The following is a 24,457-nucleotide window of genomic DNA, read 5'->3' as shown; positions in this document are numbered from 1 at the left end:
CATTGTTGCATTTAAAATTCACACAAAATTTTCAACAGCTAAACTGAGTTAGATGGTCAGGGAAATAACTCATTTCCCAGCTACCACATGGTAATTATCAGAGACAGTTTGGCAATTGGCACACCTCTGGTTTAGCATAAGAGTTTTTGAGATGGTCCCGGAAAAATTCTCAATTAATTCATAACAGAAGGACCTCATTTGCTCAACCAGAACTCCCTCAGCATGTGTCATCAAATTATAAAGACTTAAAAAACGTTCAACATGTTGGCACTATATCATTGTTAAAAAATAAATAAATAAATAAAATAAAATAAAGTAGACTTTGTGAATAAAAGACACATGCATATACATTCAAATCTATGCAAATTTTGTTTGCTTTAAAAACGACTTATTTTTCAATCTTCCCAAAACCCAACATAGAAAAATTTCAGCTTTTTTCACTCCTAAAAATAGTGGCAGAGCACTTATGTATCTCTGGTTTACTTCACATCTTAATCCATGCAGGGTAATGATCATCATGCATGTTATGCATGAAGAACACAAGTCCAAGAATTTTATGCCATTATATGAAGCAAAATTATAATTACCCTTCCGTACACAATGATATGAAAGTCATTTCTAAGAAGATCTGCAATATCGTCTTTCAAATAATTTTCCACTGCGTCTCTCTTCTTCTTTATCTCATCCAGTCTCATTTTTGTTGTCTTAATATGTCGTTTGCTGTAATAAAAAATAAAATAAAAAAAGAAAGTCCCAAAATTTAAAAAGCAAAATCTGATATTAAAATATAAAAAGCTGATAATTTGGGTTTGTGCCGAATCATTTGCTGCGGAATTTAGGCTTAAAGACCACCAAACATCTTAATCTCCGAAGATCTTACCAGGAATTGTACAGAAAGTGAAAAAGATGGGTTTTTCTATAGAGCAAGAGAAAGATTGTTCAAATGGGTTTGTTAAACTTCAATAATTAAGATAAAGAATGATTGATGCCAAGAAAACCCACAAGGAAAAGAAAATACTTTACAGGAATAAAAAATTGAAAAAAAATAGCAAAAAGAGTGAAAAGAGAAAATTTCAGAAAGTTGGTCTAAGGGAAAATGGAGTAAAAATTGGGAGAGTGATAGTTTTAGAGAGGGGAAATCAAAAAGAAAGATTGTAGAAAGAGAGAGGTGAGCCACAGAAAAAGAAGAGAGATGGTTAAGCATTCAGCAAAAACGAGAGGAAAAAAACAGTCTCTCTGTGTCTAAATTGGTTTGGACTTTGGACAAGAAGCTGACAAAGAAATGGAGGAGTTCCTGGGAGACAAACCAAGTTACTTGTAGAGAAAGTAATTTCTTTCTTCCTTTCTTTCTCTCTCGTTGTTTTGTTTGAGAGACAGAGAGAGAGAGAGAGAAGAGAAGAATGAATGGTCAATGAATTCGGAAATATGTGAATTGGCATCTACGAGAAGAACCTCTTCTCTGCCTAGGCTACAATTTGGAATTTGTTACTGGTTTCAATATTACCGTTGCACTAGGTTAGATTTTATTTGTTTTTTCACCCGAATGAGAAAAAATAAAATAAATTGATCCAATTAAAATATGTTATACCCAATTTACCCCTACTTTCTCCTCCTACGTTCGACTTTGACCCAAAACACCCCGATTTTCCGTTCTTGTCATGCTTCATGAGTTTGAATTTTAATAATCCGCTTGTCTTGGAGTAATTTGATTTTTAAACTATATGTCGCATCTTTCATTTTGGTTGGATTTTTCTTGGAATCAAATTGGAATTCGTGCTTAAGTTATGCCTGCCTGGTCACATATTTGGTGTTTTTTTTTTTTTTTTTTTTTTTTGGTTGAAATCTTAATTGAAATTAGTGCTTAAATTATGCCTGACTAGTCACATATGTTTGACAACCTTGATATTACAAGGAATTTTGTATTATTGGCCTGACAGTAGGTGTTATTTGCATAAAATTAGTAGAATATGAACATGTATTAGTTTGATTAGAGTAGAGATGGCAATTCTTTTTTTTTTTTTTTTCCTTTCCTTCTTTCTCAAGCATTTTTTTTTTTTTTTTCTTCTCATTGCCATTGCACCAGCTGTCTATGTATTCAGCCACGGCAGACGTCGGGAGTAGCAGATGGACACTGGAGGCTCAAAGCGTAGTTTCTTTCCCAATGATTACAAATGGTTGAAAAATTGAGATTTTCAGAGCTTGCTGTTTAAGAAAGTTGGAGCAAATCTTAGATGCCATTTGACAAACTATTCTACAACGATCCCATTTTTTGGAATTTAAAATCTAGTAATAATAAGAATAAGAATAAGAATGCAAGACGCACACAATAAAATAAAAGGTCAAATAAAGAGAAACAAAATAAAATATTTCACCTGAGGTGAGTGCTCAGAATCAATTGACCGAGTACAAGCTATAGCTAAAATGTAAGGAATATTACAAAACTTAGCCTAACTTTAAATTGAGTAATTACCAAGATTAAAGTATGCAACCTAGGCCTTAATAATTTTAATTTCTGCAACCACCAGTCACAGTAAAGATTTCAAATTGTATTATCTGCATAAACTCCTTCATCTGGCAGATGCTTCAACTTTCCAACACAGCATATGAATGGCCAACAAAATCATTCATCGGCAACATGAACAACCTGCTTACCAACATTTTTCCCAGAAAAAAGCCCAACAAAAGCAGATGGAGCATTTTCCAGGCCCTCATTCATGTCTTCAATGTACACAATCTTCCCCTGCTTGTAGTAACTGCTAACATATTCCAAGAATTGCGGAAATAAGTCCAAATAATCGCTTTGGAGAAATCCCTGCATTCTTATGCGCTTTGATATGAGACAGAACAAGTTGTGTATCCCTTCGGTTTTAGAGAGGCTCTGCTGAGACACCATTCCACAGACAGCAATCCTGCCAAAAGGCTTCATCTTGAGAAGTGCAGCATCAAGCATGTCTCCTCCCACATTGTCAAAGTAGATGTCGATGCCTTGTGGGAAATATCTGTGCTCGATCATTAGTTTTAAGTTCAGCTCAATGCATAAGGGGTTAATGAAAACATGTTTGATCTTATATTCACATTTGAAAATGTATTTACCCACAACAAGCAGTAGAATATATTAATATGATTATGTTTAAATTGTATTTTTATGCATATTTTACCATTCATTTTCATGAAGATCGACCAGTGGCATTCATCAGGTGTGATATATATTTAGTAGAAAGATCACTAACCTCTCCAGAGTTGCATTCAAATCTGTCTCTTCCTTATAATTAAAAGCTTCATCAAACCCAAGCTTATTTTTCAATAGATCAACCTAGTCATATATTTAGTAAAAGGTTAATTGTGTATTGCAGATAGATATAAAGTGAATATCTAAATAATAAACATTTTATGCCGCATTATATCCATATATGCTATATATAAGATTAATTGGTGAAAAAAGAGCTTACTTTTTGGCTTGAGCCAGCACTTCCAACTACATAGCAACCATGCAACTTTGCAAGTTGGCCAACAAGCTGGCCAACTGCTCCTGAAGCTGCAGAAACAAATACATATTCCCCTTTCTTAGGTGAGCAGACCTCAAAGAATCCTGCATAGGCAGTAAAACCTGGCATACCTGTACATCCAATAAAGATGTTTGAAAATATGTTCAAATGTCACTACATTAGACAACTAAATCAATTGAAAATTGCAGAGTTAGGTCATCGAGTGGATCAGCCAAAGGAAGACCTTACAACAGCAATACTAACAAGATGCTTCTTTATTCTTCTCTCTGGGGTTAGCAAAGCAAAAGAGCTAGCTTCCCACAACATGTGGTTCCCAAGGAAGATATATCAATGGGTTTCGACATCAGAAGGAAAGTTTTGTAATAAGACTAAACTAAAGCAAGAATACAAAACAAAGCACTAGGTAAGCAATAGCTAGTATATGCTGCTGAACAACATAATATCTGTGTTCTCTAATTGATTTGAAGAGCATAACCTCATCTAAATTCTTAACATTCTTTTACTTTGCATCCTAACCAGTGTAATTGCTGCAATATGACATTATGAAACAGTTCCTACCAGAAATATCTTCACCATTTAAAGTAAAGACACCAAGTATCAAAAGAATTGACAATTATAGGTAAAGTCTAGATTTGTATTTTCCTGAATATCAAAGAAAAGCACTCAAATTAATGGATGCATATTAATTTTATTGTTGTACCACATAGGTAACATACCTAGAAGGCCCACATTAAATGAAAGAGGGATGTCATCAGGATGAATTTTTCTTAGCTGTCCTGTTCTATGAACCAAGCTGTACTCTTCCCATCCAGTAATCCCCGAGATGAAATCGCCAGGCTTGTAGTCTGGATTATCCGAATCAATAACTCTGGACACCCCAAATCCTTCAAGTGCCTTCATCAAAAGTACAAAATTGCTAAGAAAGTTTGGAAAAGGACTTGCATAACAAAACTATACATCAGTAAAAATGTTACTTTTGGGATTTCTGTTTTGCTGTTATGGTTTTACATTCATAAACAAGACAAGATAACATATCAAATCGAAAGCGAACAATGGAAGATACAGAGGTGGTCTTGATGGTCTTGAGTCAGCTTAAGTCAGCTAGGTAATTAGAGGATGTAAATTAATAGTTCAAGTTAAGCATATTCAAGCAGTTAAAGATGTCACAGCAATTGCAAATGAGAAAAAATGATAATTCACGTTAGAAAACAGAAAAACACAACAAAAGAGAAAAGTTCCCAAATATGATATAAAAATCTCTTGGGAATTGGGTCAAATTCAACTACCCAAATGAAGACAAGAACAATATCAATAACCAGAACCAGGATTTGGATATGAAAAGCACATAACTCAAGGCAACACAGAACATAAAATTAGGCAAAAGAAACATATAATAATGAGAGGGTAAAAAAAAAAAAAAAAAAAGAAGAAAAAACAGCCGATGGAGGGTCCATAACATTACCTGGCCAGGAACAAATGGGGGAATATAAGAATCATAAAACTCACGCATACGACCCCTCATATAGGGATCACAAGAGAGGTAGAGATTCTTAACCAGAAGGGCACTAGACCCTTTTGGAGCCTTGAGCTCAATCTTCCCAACCTTCACTTCCATGTCTGTCTCTTTTGGAATCCCATCTATAAACCCTTTGAATATCACTTGCTTGTTAGCTACTTCAACTCCCTCCATTACAAAGCAAACCGAAATGGTAGTGTGGTGTGGGAATGGGAAGGGAATTGATTGAAAAGCAAAAGGGTCTTTTTTTTTTTTTTTTTTTTTTTTTTTTTTTTTGAGTTTGTAGTCCTTTCTTCTATGTGGGTTCTGGAGTGTCTCACAGTCTCAACCACTCCTTTCCTCTTTCAGAGCTTTTAACTACCTAACCATGGTTGTTCCGTCCCAATTTGTCTTTTTGGGCATACGTTCCTAACCCTCACCATGCTATCAATGTAACCAAACCCAGTTTTTTATTTGAGAAAATTTTCTTTCTCTTTCTGATTGGTTAGTAAGACATTCGCATTGAAAACCGGAAAAGGACGACCAAAGCAATCAGCTACCATTCTACCATCTTATTAAAATGATCATAATTTATAGTTTATAGTTGATACATATAATTCCAACAAAAAATGAAACACAGAATTGGTCAGTTCACAGCTTGTAACAATAAATGCCAAAAGTATACCATGCTCTTTTTTGGGGCCCTGAGGAAATTAGAACAATGATATTTAACTTTTGAAAATTTGGGTAGATATTATAAGTATTTTTTGAGCAAACGTTTAAACGATATTACCATATATATAGTTTCAAAAAATAAAAAAAAGGGTATATCATATATATTTTACAGGGCATGTATATAATGCCAAGGATTTTGCTTGTTTTATGACAGTTTTCCATATGCTATAAAGCAAAAGTAAATAAATAAAGCTTGGTAAAATATAAAAGGATGCTGAAAAGTATTAATTTAAAATTCTTAATATATAATCTAATAACATTTTTATTGAATTTTAAGCTCAATTAATCATCATTAAAAATTTACACAATCTGCATCCACATTATCAATTCTTAAATCTCTATTTTCATTAAATAAGAATAATAAAAAAATCTTAAAGCTCGCCTAATTAACCAATTCTTGTATGTATATATAGCTTGCTTATACATAAATATACACATATATATACACTCGAGTTTAGGAAATGATTGCTCTTAATTAAGTCATATAAACAATTATGTTCATGGAATTTAACATAACAAAGTACTTATTGACTTATAATTTCAATTGAAAATGGTGAACTTTTGTTGATTTTTCCTCTGGCTTCCTATGTATGAAATCGTTGGCATGACATGGACCGAGGAGAAACTTTTATGATGGTCAACGTTTTTCTTTTAGGTCGGTGCTAACGTTATTAGACTTTTTAGGCCAAAAACGTTTTGTGCTGCTGTTAGTCAGCAAAATTGAAATAGAAGTCTTTGATTAGTCAGTAAAAACGTTCTGGCAATGACGATATCCATCTCCCTGCTTCAAGGCTTTATGCTAAAAATTCCTCCTTTTCAATTTGTCAAAATAAAAAAATAAAAAACAAAAATTCATTCCTTTCTTTACAATTTCGCAACTTTTTTATTCCAAGAATATACTAAGAATACTCCAAGACTAGCTTCAGATTTAATAGTTTGTGTATCATTCTCTTTTGATGTTCATAGCCTTGGATGGATCTACCTACCTTATTCATTAGCAGATCACCACAACTCATAATTTTCAATTAACCCATACATATATAATTATATATATATATATACATATTGAAATAAATTACTCTTAGTTATATATATATATATATATATAATTCCTTCAATGTTTATGTATCAGAAATATAATATCGATTCAAAAATTCCCAATTCAAACGATATACACAAAGCAAAAACCAAAATAGTGTTACTCATTTATCATCATCATCATCATCATCTTCATTACAATATTCTTTTGGGGAATATATCAGTCCCCTTTCATACATGCACAGCAAAAATACGCAGAAATTAAACCTCTCCGACTTTTACAATATGTATAAAATTTTATCTAACCAATCAAAGCACAACCCAAAAAGCATAAGTCTCATCTAGCAAAACCCTCTTATGTCTCTCCTATCAAGATCATACACACACACACACACACACATATATATATATATATATATTTAAGGAAACTAATATTATTATTATTATATATAATATATGTAAATCTAGATCAGAAACAGAGACAGAGACCATCAAGACCATGTGTATATATATATATATATATATGTATATCTATATCTGATTTACAACATACAAATGGAAAGGGCTGAGATATTGGTAGGAGGCATGAGGACATGGCCTGCTACCAAATCCACCCCCTTTCCCATCAGCAACCTCACGATCCTCACCCTCCATTTTCATCAACACCTTGTAGAATACATCAACGTTGCATGGAAGCACAAGAGGGCCATGGCTGTTGTATCCGTACTCCGACTCTGCTTCTTCAAGCAGTTTCATGAACAGAGGGTGGTTTGCATACTGGGTCTTGATCACGAACCTCAGCTTCTGTGGTCCGACGTACACAGTGAAGCAACCTTGTGGGGCCACTCTGCGTTTCATCGTTGTTGTTGCCTGCTGTTTTTGATGACCTTCTTTTGCAGAGTTCTTCATATTGTGGTAGTTGAAGGTCGACGAAGAAGGTGTGGACAACCTCTAGCACACAAACCTTGAATTTTCTACCCAGAGCTGAATGTGTGCGTACTTAACCGTATATATATATATACCCGATCATTCCATCTTGCTTCTTTAATAAAATATCTCTCAGCATGGACCATATGAATTGAGACTTTTCCACATAAACAATATTTACGTTTGTATCAAAGAGACCTCACATGTTGTCCTTCCTTTTTTTTCCTTCTTTGATAAGACCCCACATGGTGTACTGTGACATAAATAATTGAGCTACACATGGAGCCACTTGTCCTCGGTGCCATAAATTTGGCAATGTACATATCATTTCTGCTATAATAAATTGGATTATTATTAGACTTTCAAATTTATTATCAACAGTAAACTAATGGCAAGTTTTTTATAATACAGGATTTACATATTCTTTTTGTAAAATTTATATATCATATAACAAATAATGTAGACTTAATATTATATAACTTTTATTAATCTCTATAATCATGCATATCCTTACAGTGATATGAAAAGACAAGGTACAGTACAGAAGCTCTTGCCTCTACCTTATCTTTCGTGCTTATCATAGAAGAAGCTTCGTATGAGATCCAAGCAGCCCTTCGGATTCGTTAGGATTACAAGGGAATAGAATAGTCTAGGAGTTTTTGTAATTTATGATAATATTGAGATTCATGCACAGCTAGCAATATTAAATTTAATACATGTCGGTTTAACAATATTAATAATAATCATATTAAATGTACATATTAAACAAATTTTGCTTTTATAATTGGTTAAAAAGGTAGTATATGATACATAATATTGTCCATGCATGGTTTTTTTTGTAGTCCGTACAGAAGAATTTACTTTTCACTTTATTATTTATATACTCCCCTATGAATAGTTGCAATAAAAATTGAAGCAAGAACAAAACAAGAGAATATTACCGAAAAGAAGAACAAAAGAAGAAAAGCCAAAAAGTAGCTTTTATCATTCAATGTCAAATATTGTCAATACACCCTCAAGAAGGAACTCGACGAAAAACTATGATAAGAAAATGGGAAAATTTAAAAACTCATACGTTTACACACCCTCTGTGCTGCTTTTGGTATTCCCTTTTCCTGTACAGTTTGTAACTAAAAACCAGCCCTGAAAACTATAAAATAAATTGGACTGGGCGTTTGCTTGCAAACTGAATAAAGTTCAAAGAATGACACCAAACTCGATGAAGACGCTATGGACAATACTCTGCAAAAGTATTAAAATAAAAAAAATTTTAAAAAAAAAAAGGCCCCAGAAAGCCAACCTGGATTTTCCTGTATTTACACCCAGATTCTTGGAGAATTAATGTTTGACTAAAAGGGGGACGATTAAGCCCCTTTTTTCTCTCACCTCAATAAGTGCATTTTCAAGAAAACGTTTGGAAACTTCAAGGGCTATGCAAATTTCTCAGGTGGTCAACCACATCATATGAACTGCTGAGGCGTTGGACATCAGACCGGTGAAGAACGGTTCCTTTGATTTGCCTTGTATCAGGGTCATGACCAATTTGTTTCTTCTTGTCTGGAAAACAGTGGCGCACCCGGATGCGATGGTCTCTAGTCTCAGTTGTGTACTTCCCACGCACCTTAACCACTAATATAACTTCCTTATCTCTGGCATCTTCACACCAACAGTTATGTGGGATGCCATCAACGAATTCTTCAAGGGTTTGGAAATCCTCATGATGAATGGACACTTCTACAATATGATCTGGTCTGATAATGCCAGCTGCCGGAATGACCTGGTTACAGAAGAATTACTAACATGAATGCTTAAGAACACATTTTGATTTTTAAACAACGGCTCGTAAGTAAGATGGTTAGTCCGTATCTCATAGCTTTGAATTTTGATGTAAATTCACCTTGAGCACGATTGCTATAAGAAAGCACATATTTCGTAGTATGGTAAGTTACCTCGAGCCACAGCGGAAAGCCAAAGGAACCTTTAGGGCAATGATCTGATGCAAGGCCATCATCCCTAATGGTAGACTGTCCTTCACAAGTTATTTCAAATAAAGCATCTTTTTTCCCACTTTTATTGGTGATTCTTAAGATGGAGGTGTCCTTGTTTTGAAGAATTATGTTGTTTGTACTGACAATGGTCTCCGGAATCTTGTATAATTCTTCAAGCATACATTTGATTTTCTTATTCGAATTAAGAATTTCTCCAAGCTCTTGTCTCCTAACTGATTCATCAACCCGAGCAATATCAACAGTAAATATGCAACGAACAGGTTTGTGATCACTGTCTGTGACATCCATGCAAGCCTCATACCTATTGAACAGGGGGTGTCAAATTTCACAGGAAAAGAATGGTTGAAAAACACGTATATATATTATACATTAATATTTAACAATTATATGTGTATATACAAATTGCAACTGGATGGATGTCAAATAAATCAGTTAATTCATGGGGTGCATATTCTGTCATACAAATCGTATCCATTTGTTGACACATCAAACATCAAGATGGGATTTCATGCAAACCAAACGGTGAGAGTGTTCCAGCCAGCATGAAATTTGATGAGCATGATAGCCGTTGGTAAAATGTGGTCTAAATTTGGCCTTGACAGCAGACATGTTCAAATAAGTTGAACAAGGTCTATTATACTAGGAAACCTCTAGGGAATTGAAGTGATGTAAAAATGGCCTTGAAAAATGCACGTCCAAAAATATTAATAGGCAAAACAGTATCTATTGAATTCTCCACAAATGAAACGAATATATTTGCTAAATAAAACTCACTGCAATACTGAAGAGACAACAGGACACTCTAGACTGCATTCTGATACTGATGATGTGCAGCTATCACGGTAGAGGATTCTATCACACCATGCTGGAATGCGCTTCTTTTCACCAGAATCATACCCTACAGAAAGACAATGTAAAAGAGTCTACATTAAGAAGCTTTTAAGCAGCATTGATCAAGAAGTCTTCAAGAAAGAAACTGAAATGCTTATTCAGAGACCTTTCACCCCTTTAAATATCTAATTGGAAGCAGAAACTTATAATCACATGAGTTTCAGGCACCAAAAAGGTCATAGAAATTACATAAACAAATAAAGTAGTTACCAGAAACATAAATTACTAAAATTTCTTTCCCTTTATAGGGTTCCTACCCAATACAGTTATATTGAACCAAATAATAGAGAAAATTGCACCTGCTAAGCCAACTTGGTGTCTTTCGAACTTGTATGTAGGAGGAAATGTAATAACTGCTTCACGCATGCCTTGAAAGACGTTTCCAGCTTCCATTTCTGCTCGGAGCTGATCCCTTTCTCTAAGCCAATCAAAGGATCTTTGTGAAACAAAATCTCTAGCTTCATCATAAGATATATCATCAAGCCGATAATTAAAATCACCCAGAAATATGACCATGTCAGCTTCAGATAATTCAGGCATCCCTTCTGCAGAGTTAGCACCAAGAGCCTGTTAAAGAATCAAAATTTTATCACAATAGCGGAAGAAAATTGGCTCTTAACAAATTACTTAAAGATCAAATAAGTCACAATGACAATCAAATTATATACGTACATTGATACCACGAAATGTTTGAGCAGCAGATGAAGCACCAGCTGCAATAGAAAGGACCAATGGCAAGCCAGATCTATAAACAAGCCATGATAGATACATTAATAAGGTAAGTGAACAGTACAAGAGTAGGTACAGCACTGTACCAGAAGCAACATTGAAAATGTTGGTTGGTCGGCTGAAGGTCATTGTTCGATATACATGATCAAAGTCTGAATTGCGACGACTAACTGCTTCTAAATGTGCTGCAAAGTGACAATTAACGAAGCACATTATCCTGTCATACACTCTGATTCTCAATCCAACAGCTCCCTGCTCAGACAACCATTTGCCACATCAATAATAAGAACAGCCTAAATGACATAATGAAAATCCATTCTGCTAGGAGGAAAATATAACATTATATGAACAAAATTCCAACAGTTATGTGCATGAAGTGGATTAGATGCAAAAGGCAGATGCAAACCATCTAGAGGATACCGCAATACTTAAATCAGGACAAGAACTGGGACATTTTGATCAACAAAGAGTGGAGTGGGTAATACATTTTGTTCAGTAATAACTAACAATGCATCTAAAGGAAAATGAAACAGAAACATTTGTTGTTTATAACTCACATTCAGATTAATTTTCATCAAATATATAGTTTGACTGTATAATATCCAAATGCAATTTATAAAGCTAAAATAATCCATCCAAGAACAAAAAACTAACTATGACCAAGTAACCTAGCTTATCTTATTAGTTTTCATTTTCTTTACAGAAAGCCTTTAAAATGAATGAAATTAACAATGCCCCAATTTATTGACCATGAAATCAGCTAAGAGAGCTAGCCAGACCTTAAAATGAATGAAATTAACAATGCCCCAGTTTATTAACCATGAAATCAGCTGAAAAAGCAAGCCAGACCTTATTACCAATAGCTCGCCCAAAGCCACATGGAACGGCTGCTGCATCAACGTCTCCAACATGAGCCTTAAGATTACTTCTCACCCTGAAAGACAAAATTCAACCACATGAGAAAATAGTGAAGGATAGAGGCCATAGTATGATTACAGATTAAATAAGTAAATGCAATGAAACACTATTGAAAACTGCAAATAAATGTGGTTTTCCTTAACTTCAGAAGAAAATTCTATCACTACATTGCTTCATATTCAATTCTGATGCAACATTATGCAAGCATACTATGTAACAACGTCATATAAATGGGGAAAAAAAGAAAAAAATGAGAAGCCTTCATTTAATGTAAAGAAAAACACTTAACCTTGAAGGAAAAAAGAAACCAGCTTTACATATTATATGAATAAAGCTGACGACAACTTGCTAACAGCGGAATATATATGTATGAATAACAAAAGTTCACAATGGATATTCCTATGAAAAGAACTGACCACACAGCAATAAGCAAGCCTGCCAACTGTCTAGAGCCAACACGTTCAAATGTTGATCCTTCATCTAATGTTTTCCCAATCATATCCAGCCACCACTGCCCAACAGAACTCCCCTCAAGACCTACCTACAGAAAAGCAAAATAGAAGCCAGTGACAAATGAAACACCCAAGGATATTTATGCATATAAAAAAGACATGAATACATCTTACCATAATTTTATATTTTCATCCTTTCATTCACAAGAATAAAATAATAAGATATCAACCCACCAGATTAAAGCATACTAAGAAGCACTTAAATGAGTAGATACAGAAAATTACACATCACTAACAATCAAGACGCAACACAATTATAAACAGACATTTTAATAAATCAAAAAAGCAGCTTGTATAAATTATGGGATCGTTAGAGACTAGAGTAGAAGAGCATGGTGAGTCAGCAAAAGGTTGATCAATAAGGAAGCATAATAGGAGCACCATAATACTGTAGTTGGTTAGAGGAGCCACACACAGAGGGTGCATTTCATATTTGAGTTTGATTTAGAGTTAGAAAAGCAGGATAAGTGAAGCATCACTTTTTAAGCTTTTTTTCTATAAATGATCAAGTTCTCTTTTTCATTTGCTAGTTTTCACTATAAAACACCTTCAATAACTTTTTTTCTTTTTACCCAATCTTCTTTAGGTAAAGGCTTGCAAGCTCCTTAAAAATAATTTCGGCTTGAAACCCAAGTCTAATGAGAAATAAAAGAAAGAAAGTTAAGGGAAACAAAAGAAGGAAAACATAAAATATTGTATTATAACTTACAGTCTCTTTAGCTGCAGACATGGCAAGAAAACCAGCACCCATTTCAACTTCTTGCAACCCAACAACAACAATGCCAACATCAATGGCCACAGAACCTAGCCAGGATATAAGCGAGTCATGAGAAGCTCTACCTTGTCCAACATTCCATGTACCACTTAAAATTTTCAGATTTTCTATCCGTGTATACAAAAATTCTTTGCCAGTCAACTCTGAACGCACTATACTGTCAAGAGGTCCTGGTGATGTAACATTCCATCCACGTATACCACCATGATTAGCCAAGGTGAACATAAAACCAGCTGCTGCACTCATGTTTATAACAGGACTGCTGTGAGCTACCCATCCTCCAAGCAGATTACCCTCAAGGTCCAGTACCTGGACAGTACCACTCGCATAGCCAACCCATATTCGCAGACCAAATGCGCAGAAGCATTGCACAGCAAAAGAATGGTAATGAAATTCTTGTATACGGTTTCCATTTCCATCCCACTGCACAAGCAAGCCACTTGTACATCCAGTCCAAATCATACCATCTACAGTCATCACAAGTGCTTCAGTTCTTCGATTATCATCTCCAAAGCCACCCTTGGCTGCAACTCGACGTACAGCATCTGCTGCTCCCATTATAGCATTACGTGAGCGCTGGAAGAACCCAACAGAACTTTGTGCTTTCTCCTTTTTAGCTCCAGAAACAAATTCATAAGATAAGTCCTGTACCGCTGATATGTCCACTCGATTCTCAATCTGGCCATCTGTATTGAACACTTTCAGTAACTCCCTTGTACGAGCATCCCTGTAATATAACAACTAGTAGCATAACTTAAATCCATGAACTTACATGCCATCACTTGGAAATGTAGAAATTACATGCTATCACTTGGAAATGTAGAAACATGTACCACTTCACATAATATACAAAAATACACAATGCACATATTCGATCCACACATGGCACATTAAGCATGTAATTGTGGAGAGAACTGCAAAAATTTAAGGTCAATATGAAAATTCTTCCCTCTCCAGAAACCAATATTGTCTTTATTTTCAGATAGTGATGTGACAAAAATAATTCATTTTAGCTCTAAAGTTTTATAAGCAAACATTGATGAGCCATTAAATTCCCATAGAATGTTTCTTCTTATATATGCTATAAACCAAAAAGCCTAAGGTCATTACATTAGAAAAAGAAGCTAAGCATATGATAACAAAATGGTGGTTAAAAAAAAATCAAACTCATTTCTTCTCACAGTAATCATATGTGGATATTTTTTAATAAGTAAACTGATTAGAGTGCCCAACTTCATAGACAAAGGGAGGGAAACAGTAAATGAATAAATAACTGAAGACAGACTGGAGTAGGTGGTTCCAGCATAGCATAAACAACAAGAGATATAATTCCTTGAACAAGTCTAAAAAAGTTAAGAACTTGATATTGTTTTAGTATTAATTTACTCAGCAAGAGTAATAATGTAAAGCAATTATCGCGTAGATTAATACTTGATATTGAACAAAGAAGAGTTTAAGATTTATTTTATAATCATATACAAAGAAGAGTCCAGTTTACTCCAAAGACAAATCTGCAAATCCAGCAACAGTAAATACTTCGAAACTGTAAATGAAATATACGGATAAAGTAGGCATACCATAGTGCAAATGATACATAACCAGCACTCCACACTTTTGCTCTAGAAGTATCCGATAACAAGTACCTAACATCAGAAGTTAATATATTACCAAAACCATTTACAGCCACTTGGCCCCTAGGGTCAACAAATGACCTCTCAACTATTAATGCAGCCATGGGCCTTTCTTCAGTGGTTAAAGAAAGTGATTTTTCGATGGCTTCCCACGGCCATATTTTAATGGCACCAGCCTCTGAACCAGACCATAGATCCCCTGCATCAAAGAGAAAGAAGAAAGCAAAATAATGAATAACAGAAAACAAAGGATCAACACAGATCATATTGTAAATGAAACAAAGGAACTATCTTTGCAATCCCACTTGCTAAGCTGACTGATTAGATCAAAGGATCAACTGATAATATTGTAAATGTGTATCTTTATAACCGACCATACGATGTTACAGACTTATAATACTAGAAAAAAAAAATTATGGTATTGCAAGTAATATCATTTCTTTTTCCTTCTCTTTTGGCCAGACACTCTTTCTTTGTTTTAGTTTCAGGTGGCAAAGAAACATATTGCTTGGTAAGATAATACTGACATCAAGATTTAACTTTTCTATATTTGTTCATAACTGCCTAAAAAAACAAGCTTGAACTAAACAAAGAGAGGCTGCAATCACAATATTCAATTAAACTATTGAGAGATAGGATAGGCAATCTAAAACAAATAGTAGAGAGAAAAGAATAAAAATATAGCCTTGTGGGGGAGAAATAATAGGGTAATGTACCCAAACAATACTACCAATATGAAATTCTTGCCAAAATATAAGTTTCTATTCTTAATTGTTACATAACTTTCTTTTTAAATAACTTGTTCTGGCTCATGCCCTAGCAACATGTAATGGAGTCAGAATTTGCGACTGGGACACAAAATTTTAGATTAAACCTCCTCTTAAACAAACATTAATTCTTTACTTTCTTATTAACTATATGCAAGCAACACTTACCATAAAGTGTAAATGAGAGGTTAGTCTACTTGTCTATAAATATGTGGGTAGGTTTTCCATTAAAAAAATAATTTTGATCGACTAACTGTTGGATGACATGTGACCAACGCAAGAAAGCAGTGCAAAAGAATAAAAATCCAAGGAGAAGTAATGAAAAAAAACTGAAAAAAATAATAATAATAATATATGAGAAGATATGTAAAACCATAATGAGCATTATTGTAATTTTATTTTCCAATTTTGAGCAAAAAGATTTTTTGAAGACATAAAAATATGTTATGGGATTTCAATAACCAATTTTGAGTTTCTGAAGGAGCCATTATGTTTATGACCCCGTCTTTGATTTATTGGATAATAAGAGGCCGTACTTTATAAACCCATTTATCTATTGTTTCTAAAGATCCTAATCTCTGGTTTATTTTGGCTCCAACAAAATTTCCTTGCTCATCTTAAAAATACTAATGTAATAATTGCACTATACGATCAAATTAAAACAACCAAGTAACGCGAAAAAAAACACGCACACAGATGTATACCAAAATGCAAATAATAACAGGTATTGAGCAACAATTACCATAGGAAGAGATAACAAGCGAAAGAACAGGACCCCTATGAGCCTGCCACGACAACCCTTCCTTGAAAAGAGTCTCAGTAGCACAACCAGACTCAACCCCAACACCAATCTCTTGCTCCATCCTCCAACACCTAATCTTTCCATCTCTATGCCCACTCCAAACCACCCTTGTACCCTCATCCGCCACCAAACACAGAGCCGGCGAAGTCCTTACAGACTCCCTAAACGGCAGCGTATCCCCATGACATTTCGTCGTCGAAGAAGCTCCGTACAAATTGTTCAAATCCCAAATCCTAAGTCCACACTCAGCACCAGCCCACAATTGAGAGCGTGTAGCTACAATGGTGCGAAGGAATCGACCAATCTGAGTCTCCCTGAGCGGGTGGGGTCTCACATCGAGGCTCGGAGGTCGATTGGGGTGCACGGCGGCCCGAAGCGGAAGCCTGAAGATTCCGGCGCCTCCGCCACCGGCGACAAACTCGGGAAGCGAAGCGTTTCGCTGCCCAACGACGTCGTTTTGGACGTAATCGTTATCCAAAATGGAAGTGACGCAGTTGGTGGAGTAAGTAGCGGAATAGTTATTGGTATTGTCGTCGTTCTTCATGGAGAGCTTGCGGTCGAGGAATTGGAGCATGTTATCGAGTCGCTTAGAGGTGGACTCCATCAATACGGCGTCGTTTCTGTTCACGTCGTTTTGCTGCTCTTCATCGTCGGAGGAAGAGTCGAGGAATTGAGAAGATGGAGCGGACGGAGTTAAGAGGTCACCGGAGTATGAACGAGTGGCTCCGGCGCCGGCTCCGGAGAATAAATAGTCGGGCTCGTCGAGATTCGGATCCATTGAAGGAGCTGAAGAAAATGTTCAGATTGATGTCGGAAATGGAAAGAAGAAGAAGATGAAGAAGAGAGAGGAGTTTCAGAGTTAGTGAGAAAATCTAGGCACAGAATATAAAGGGGAAAAAAAAAAAAAACCTTACAGTGCGTAAAGTTTGTCCGTGACGAGAATTTCGGACGATTTATAACGAGAATATGAGAATAGTAGATGAGATCATGTGAATGACGAGAAAACGAGAAGTTATTTTTAAGAACGTGAAGGTCATGTTTTCGATTTCGATGATGTGATGTGGACGTGTAATTCATTTTTTTACGTCCTATGTGGATCCCACCGCCAACTCAACATCCGATCTCGAATCCAACGGTGGTTAGTGTGGATATCACGTCGAAACTGAAAGATTTTACTATTTAAATATTTCTTCATTCTTTTTTTCCATTTTTTAAAAGAACACGATTTTTTTTTTTTTTTTTTTTTTTGGTTGTAAAATAGTCACATGTTTGGTTGCAATAATTTTTCGGTCAGATGGAACGGACATTTAATTAATAATGCCATATTCAATGATTATTAGTTACATAAATTTTTATTTTTATTTTTTAATATTAATTACATAAAATTGTCCGTACGGGCATTCTAACGAAGTATACATGAGCTTACTTATCAAAAAAAAAGTATACATGAGCTTTGATTGAATACTTATTTCTTTCTATTTTTTAATTTAAAAAACCAATTTATCGTTCAATAGTTTCTTTTCGTTAACTATTGATCTAATCCAATAAACGTGTTATATTATACATGTGACTTAAGCTTTTGATTAAAAGGAAGTGAAAGATTGAATATGAAATATTGCTAATCAACTTTGCCATGTAAGATGGCCTATTAAGATGATCTGTGTATAAGGAGCAACAAGTTGGTGGCTTTGTTTTTTGTTTTCAAATTTTATTAGTGGTGGAGGAGAAGGAATAAGTTTGTAGTGTTTTCATTTATGAAATGTGATTTTGGTCAATGCACCAAAATTATTTTCTTAACTTTCTAGGTGAAAGTTAGCTACACCGATGGATCTCAAAGTCATATATGCATTTTATATATTGATTGATTTAATTATTTATTTATGAGAAGTGAGGCTTTCAAACACCTATACAAACATAGCCTCTCTTAACATACGCAGATAACACATTCATCACGTATCACTTATCAAATTTTCAGTTCATAGATATATAATGTATAATATTTATTGTATCTACCAAAAAAAAATAATAATAATAATGTATAATATTTATTGTATAATGGAATTTCTTTTCTTGCACGGCATGTATAATTTGAGAGCATTATGTAATATTCAAGTATTAATAGATATATTTTATTTCAATAAAAGGTATTTCAATTTAAATTTTAATTTTGATTCTCTAGAATTACAATTTACTATCAACTCAATCAATACTTTATTTTGTTGTTTTTTAAATTTTATATTTCTCACTTATACCTTTAAATATATTAAAAACTTTGCAACTACACTTCTAATCTAGAAGCATAAGCGCAAATTTCTACAAAGTTTAGGACGTAAATGCAAAATTTAGAGGTATAGGCGAAAAATACAAAATGGCATTTGCATAGTTGTAAATAAAGACAAAATAGAATCACATGAGAAAAACGACGTGGTTTTGTTTTAAGCTATAGAATGACGTCGTTTTCAAACTGCCACTGAATAATGCACTCTCACCGACTGGCTTCTCTATTGGTAGTCTATCTCACTGCCATTTCTTAGCTTCACTCCATTTGGAACCCGCGCTTTCGCCGGAGCATCGCCGGAAGATCGTCAGACCGACGTGATTCACCGATTCATCCCCCAAATCTTCGTGTGAGTTTATTTATCCTTCTTAAATGTGGATTATGTAATTTAGCTTAACAAAAAAATTTCATACAATTTTTTATTTGGGGGGTTTTTGGGTTTTTTTATTTTTATTTTTTTTTTAATCATTTAGAATTGGAAGTAGATTTTCTTGGTTGTTTTTTTGTTGTAAAAGTTTGCAGTTCATATCAATCTTTACCTTTGATCGAATGCATAGCCGAAGATACATCAAATGAAAGCACGTAAAAGATTTGTCAAACTCATAATCAAAAAGTAATTTGTTAAAATGGTTGCATGAGATTACTGCTAGTATACAATGCTTTACCAAGCGATATTCATACTACAGTTTTACTCTATTATACTCAACTTCACTGTATTATACTGGCATGTGAGCGTTTTTGTTAAATTAGTTTATTAGACTAATTTAATCTTTTAGAATTTGATAAAATTAAAATTTTGTTTTTCAGAAAATTCTAATACTGTTAAAGGGTATTTTTATTTTTATTTTTATTTTTTATTTTTAGGATGAAAGGAGAACCTTCTGTTCAACCATACATACCCCAAGTTGCAGATGAACATAAACCTGAAGTTGGTCAGGAGTTTCAAACAATTGAAGGGGCATATGCGTTTTATAATAGATATGCAAGAGAAGCTGGATTTAGTGTTAGATTGAGTAATAGTAGGAAGAGACCTGGTACCGGTGAACTCATTTGGAAAAAAATTGTTTGCTATAAGGAAGGAGAAACAAATGAAACTTATCAGAAAAAATTTAAATATGCAGTGGCACGAAGTGGTGAAAGGACTCGGGGAATTGTCCGTGTGGGTTGTAAGGCTAAGTTAACTTTGGTTAAGCGAAATCCCCCCCTTTGGACTGTCAGTAAATTTGTAGAGGAACACAATCATGAACTTGCAACTCCTAGTAAAGTCCACTTGCTAAGATCCCATTCTCGGTTGTCAAGTGCAAAAGAGACATCGGTTCGACGGTCATCTGATGAAAATGTATCAACAAGTAAAAAAGCAAGAGTAACAGGGATTGAACATGGTGCAGATACAGAAAGAGATATTAGAAACTGTAAAGCAGAGTTGTATGAAGGAGAGTTGAGAGAAGAAGTGATGCAAATCGATGGAGAGACGTTGATTGAATTGTTTGTATTAGAGAGGGAAAAAAATCATGGCTTTTACTTTGGTTTTGAAAAAGACAAAGAAGACAGATTGGTTAGGTGCTTTTGGGTCGATCCTTACTCGAGGAGGTCGTATACTTTTTTTGGCGATGTTGTTGCTTTTGATACAGTGTACAACACAAACAAATATGGGATGATTTTTGCTCAATTTACAGGGTTTAATCATCATGGTCAGGTTACTATGTTGGGTTGTGGGCTTTTATGTGATGAGACAACGGAATCCTTTGTTTGGTTATTTAATCAGTGGATGAATGCGATGTCTAAAGTTGTACCTCAAATGATAGTCACAGACCAAGTTCCTGCAATTTCAAAAGCTGTCGCCCAAGTTCTTCCAAAGACTTTTCAACGTTATGGTTTATGGCACATCTTATATCAATTTTCTGAAAAGATTAATCCTTTAATTTCTGTAGAAAACTATCATTTGTTGAGGAACATTATTTTGAACTCAGAGACAATTGAAGAGTTTGAAAGAAGCTGGAGGGGTAAGATACAAAAAAATAAATTGGAAGATAATGATTGGCTTTGCCAATTATATGAAGAGCGTGGTAGATGGGTCCCAATATATGTTAAGCACATGTTTGCAGCAGAAGTGTCAAGTAGTCAAGCAACAGAAAGTTGTCATTCATTTCTTGAAAGGCGCATTTCAAAGAAGCACTCATTGATGGATTTTATCATACGCTTTAATAGAGCACTTCAACAACAACGGTATGAAGAGTTGATGGCTGACCATTATGATATTAATGAACAACCACTACTGCAATCCATGTGGCCGATTGAGAAACAAATGGCAAGGGTTTATACAAGAAAAGTTTTTCAATCTTTTCAAGATGAGATATTTGAGAGCAGTGCCTGTATCATAAATAACCTGTGTGAAGATGAAGTGAGTGTCTCTTATGCTGTTCAAACATTTGAAGAATGTTCATCAAAATCTCAAAAACTTGTTTATAATAAGTTGTCGGATTTTGTATCTTGTAGTTGTCAACAGTTTGAATATAAAGGAATTCCATGTAGGCATATGCTGACATATTTTAGGATTAAACAATTCCTGCAATTGCCAACTCAGTATATTCTTCAAAGATGGACGAAAGGTGCAAAAAATGGTCCTCTTTGGGAAAAGAGTGGTGGAGAAATAAAAAGTTTCCAGAGCCGATCATTGATGTCAAGGCATGCAAAATTGTCTCAATTGTTTTCAACTGTTATCGATGATGCATCTCTCACTGAGGAAGGGACTAATGTCTTACTGAATATGTTGGAAGACATTCAAAGTAGAGTTAAGAAAATTAATATGGGTAATGGTGTTGAACATGTGTCAACAAGATGAAATACCATTGAAGGATATTGGAGTATAAATCTCCAGAAGATCAAAAGCGTACTCTCTCTCTCTCTCTCTCTCTCTCTCTCTCTCTCTCTCTCTCTTTCTCTTTACTGCTTGCATTTTCACATTAACCACTAATATCATTCTTATGTTTGTTCTAACATGAGACCCTTTTGAGAGCTATATAAGCTGAATTCTTTAAGTTGCATCTTCAATAACTGACTGCCTTGAACTTCATATCCTCTTAAGCATCCGAAATTGATTGCTTTTAGGTGTTTATTGTGGCATGAAAATCTAAAAGTAACTAAAGTTGTGAGATGTGAAATCTAGTCAACAGTTGGGAAAGCACAGTATATACTTCATTTATGTGATTAACCTAGGACTACTTCTTCTGTATTGAACATTGCTATGATTAAATAACAGGGTACTAAACTTGATTTTAGCAACTTCATGTGCGATGGATTTATGCAAAGAAAAACTTCATGTGCTATGAACCACACCATTGAAACTGTTGTTATTTCTTATCAGTTGGCATTTGTGTTCGGTACGAATTGAATTTCAAATGTTTCAGGCATTGTTCCATGGCTTTATCAGTAGCATTCTATAGAAGCTCTGGATGTATAATATTAATGCCCTGTACTCATTTTTGGTTATTTTTGGATCCACTTGTTCATGTCTGTCTAGAATTTAAAAAGCTATTCACTTTGTGGAATTCTCGCTCCTTCTAAGTTCATTATTTTCCTTGATATTTCGATGTGCACTTGAAATATTAGGTGTTCATTAGTAATCTGCCAGTCGGATCGTGTACTCACTTACAGCCAGAGTGGAAGCGAACCATCAAGATAAAAAGCTGTGATTGAGGGAGGTTTGCAAGAGATTCATAGAGAAAGTAGTGACAGAACATGAAGATGATGATGATGATTGCTCTTTGAGCGATTGGAAAATCTTTGGTAGTCTCTTTTTAGTTTCTGTAGGTTAAAAGTTAGTGTTCTTTCCTTTTTGGTGTGGTAGCCGGCTCAATTTGTGCATCTGTGTAGCTTGACAACCCTTTTTGTTTTTGGATTTTTTCATTCTCTATGGAATATATATATATATATATATGTATATATTTATTATAACTTTCTTTTATTATTATTATAATGATTATTATTATTTTTTATTCTCCACCCTTCTCTGTTTCTTTGGGCATTTTCTTAGAATCTGTTGTTTGGTGACTTGGACTGCAAGAGCTTTAGTAGGGTTAAGAATTTGGTGGGCTGAGAGAGCTTAGCGAACATGTGCAATCAAATCTTTGGATCTAAGAATCTGCCCAAGAAATGTTGTTTTTTAAAAACGGTAGAATAGTTTCCAAGTTATACAGCCATTTATTTTTATTTTAAAATTATTCCCCCTAATAATAACATGAACCAAAAAGGCTTCCTATTTGGCTATGTTTTTTATTTTTATTTCAAAACATTATTTTCAAATTATAGAACAAAAGCAATTTTCTACTGTTTTATGAAAATAATTAGTGTTTGATCCATTGTGTTTAAAAACAATTTTCAAAAATTAAAAACATATTTTTAGGAGCAATGTATGCAGTTTTAAGTTATGCGGGACAAATTGTCATTCTTTCGATTTTGTACGCTCAAATATCAAATATAATAAATCAGCATATTTTTAATTTTTTTAAAAACTAAAAAAAACATATTTTTATTGTTTTTTGTTTTATTTTCTATTTGTTTTCTGAAAATAATTTTTGAAAACTGATGGTTAACAATACATTTTTATCTTGAAAATAATTTTTTATTTTTAAAAATAATTTTTTTTTTTAAAACAGATAACAGTCCCTGTCTTCCCTTCCCCCAAAACTCAAACCCAGCGTCCACTAGCCGGTCTATGGTGCTCTAACCACTTTGCTCCTCCCACGCGAGTCTTAAAAATATCTGGTAAACAAATGGCTTTCTCTGTCTTTCGTTTTCCTTTTTCATTAAAAAGTTGTGATATTAAGCCCATTATCAAGCTTTTGCTAGCACTAGAGCGATCTCCACAAGCAGCCCACCATCAAAATGTTAAATCAAATAGCTATTAAGCATTTAATCTTCGTTACCACTTGCTATTAATTAATTGCAAATACCAAAAAAATAAAAAATAAAAGCAAACATACAGTGCAAGGAACACACCATTGAATTGACTTTCAACATGATAACCCAAAAAAAAAAAAAAAAAAGAGCTTTGAACATTGATTCATCATTAGTTTGGCTTCCATTTTTAGTTTGTAGTTTAAAGTTTGAACCTCATGTTGAATTTCTGTTTGTACTTGTTATGTTATCTACTGGATTCCCATATTTTGTAATAAATAAGGTTGATAATCCATTTTCAAATAAATAAATAAGGTAGAGAATCTGTAATGTAATATCAAAGGACAATAAGAACATACAAAAAGAATATTTTCCAACCAAATAAGGATATACACTAATCACGTTTTATACAAATCCTTTTTTTTTTAATACTGAAATATTAAATTATGAAGAAGTGGAGGGAAAGTTACCGGATAATGAATCTTAAGGGTTATTTTATATAAATATAAAATATGAAAACGTGGACCAGCAATTTGTTGCTTCTCATT

The 24,457-nt window shown here is 34.2% G+C and overlaps 4 protein-coding genes across 7 annotated transcripts; 1 reads left to right on the top strand and 3 right to left on the bottom strand.

The window, feature by feature from the left end:
• Positions 1 to 2,332: 2,332 nt before the first annotated feature.
• On the bottom strand, positions 2,333 to 5,576 carry LOC107410676 (2-alkenal reductase (NADP(+)-dependent)). The gene is made up of 5 exons (XM_016018134.4): positions 4,969 to 5,576; positions 4,223 to 4,400; positions 3,450 to 3,616; positions 3,231 to 3,313; positions 2,333 to 2,999 (listed from the first exon to the last, which is right to left on the bottom strand). The coding sequence occupies exons 1-5, from the start codon at positions 5,194 to 5,196 to the stop codon at positions 2,621 to 2,623; spliced, it is 1,035 nt and encodes a 344-aa protein (XP_015873620.2). The 5' UTR covers positions 5,197 to 5,576; the 3' UTR covers positions 2,333 to 2,620.
• A 1,332-nt stretch (positions 5,577 to 6,908) lies between these two features.
• Positions 6,909 to 7,818, bottom strand: LOC107410653 (auxin-responsive protein SAUR32-like). Its single transcript, XM_016018104.4, has one exon. It carries the CDS (start codon positions 7,681 to 7,683, stop codon positions 7,306 to 7,308), a length of 378 nt encoding a protein of 125 aa, XP_015873590.3. The 5' UTR covers positions 7,684 to 7,818; the 3' UTR covers positions 6,909 to 7,305.
• Positions 7,819 to 8,659: 841 nt separating this feature from the next.
• Positions 8,660 to 17,617, bottom strand: LOC107410675 (type II inositol polyphosphate 5-phosphatase 15). 3 transcript variants are annotated; one of them, XM_016018132.4, is made up of 11 exons: positions 16,676 to 17,617; positions 15,113 to 15,365; positions 13,470 to 14,262; positions 12,665 to 12,789; positions 12,180 to 12,264; positions 11,274 to 11,582; positions 10,901 to 11,168; positions 10,485 to 10,608; positions 9,651 to 10,011; positions 9,088 to 9,478; positions 8,660 to 8,943 (listed from the first exon to the last, which is right to left on the bottom strand). In XM_016018132.4, the coding sequence occupies exons 1-10, from the start codon at positions 17,511 to 17,513 to the stop codon at positions 9,125 to 9,127; spliced, it is 3,510 nt and encodes a 1,169-aa protein (XP_015873618.3). In that variant the 5' UTR covers positions 17,514 to 17,617; the 3' UTR covers positions 8,660 to 8,943; positions 9,088 to 9,124. The 3 variants fall into 3 exon arrangements, with proteins under 3 accessions (XP_015873618.3, XP_015873619.3, XP_015873617.3); XM_016018133.4 differs by having other exon boundaries at positions 8,660 to 9,478; positions 11,274 to 11,314; positions 11,417 to 11,582; positions 16,676 to 17,616; XM_016018131.4 differs by having other exon boundaries at positions 8,660 to 9,478.
• Positions 17,618 to 19,204: 1,587 nt separating this feature from the next.
• Positions 19,205 to 23,013, top strand: LOC107410665 (protein FAR1-RELATED SEQUENCE 5-like). 2 transcript variants are annotated; one of them, XM_025070337.3, is made up of 3 exons: positions 19,205 to 19,362; positions 19,878 to 21,903; positions 22,634 to 23,013. In XM_025070337.3, the coding sequence occupies exon 2, from the start codon at positions 19,879 to 19,881 to the stop codon at positions 21,853 to 21,855; it is 1,977 nt and encodes a 658-aa protein (XP_024926105.2). In that variant the 5' UTR covers positions 19,205 to 19,362; position 19,878; the 3' UTR covers positions 21,856 to 21,903; positions 22,634 to 23,013. The 2 variants fall into 2 exon arrangements, with proteins under 2 accessions (XP_024926105.2, XP_015873603.2); XM_016018117.4 differs by having other exon boundaries at positions 22,623 to 23,013.
• Positions 23,014 to 24,457: the final 1,444 nt, after the last annotated feature.

This window comes from Ziziphus jujuba, chromosome 10, assembly GCF_031755915.1.
Source record: "Ziziphus jujuba cultivar Dongzao chromosome 10, ASM3175591v1".
Classification (NCBI taxonomy): Eukaryota; Viridiplantae; Streptophyta; class Magnoliopsida; order Rosales; family Rhamnaceae; genus Ziziphus; species Ziziphus jujuba.
This window is presented reverse-complemented; position numbering and strand designations above follow the sequence as displayed.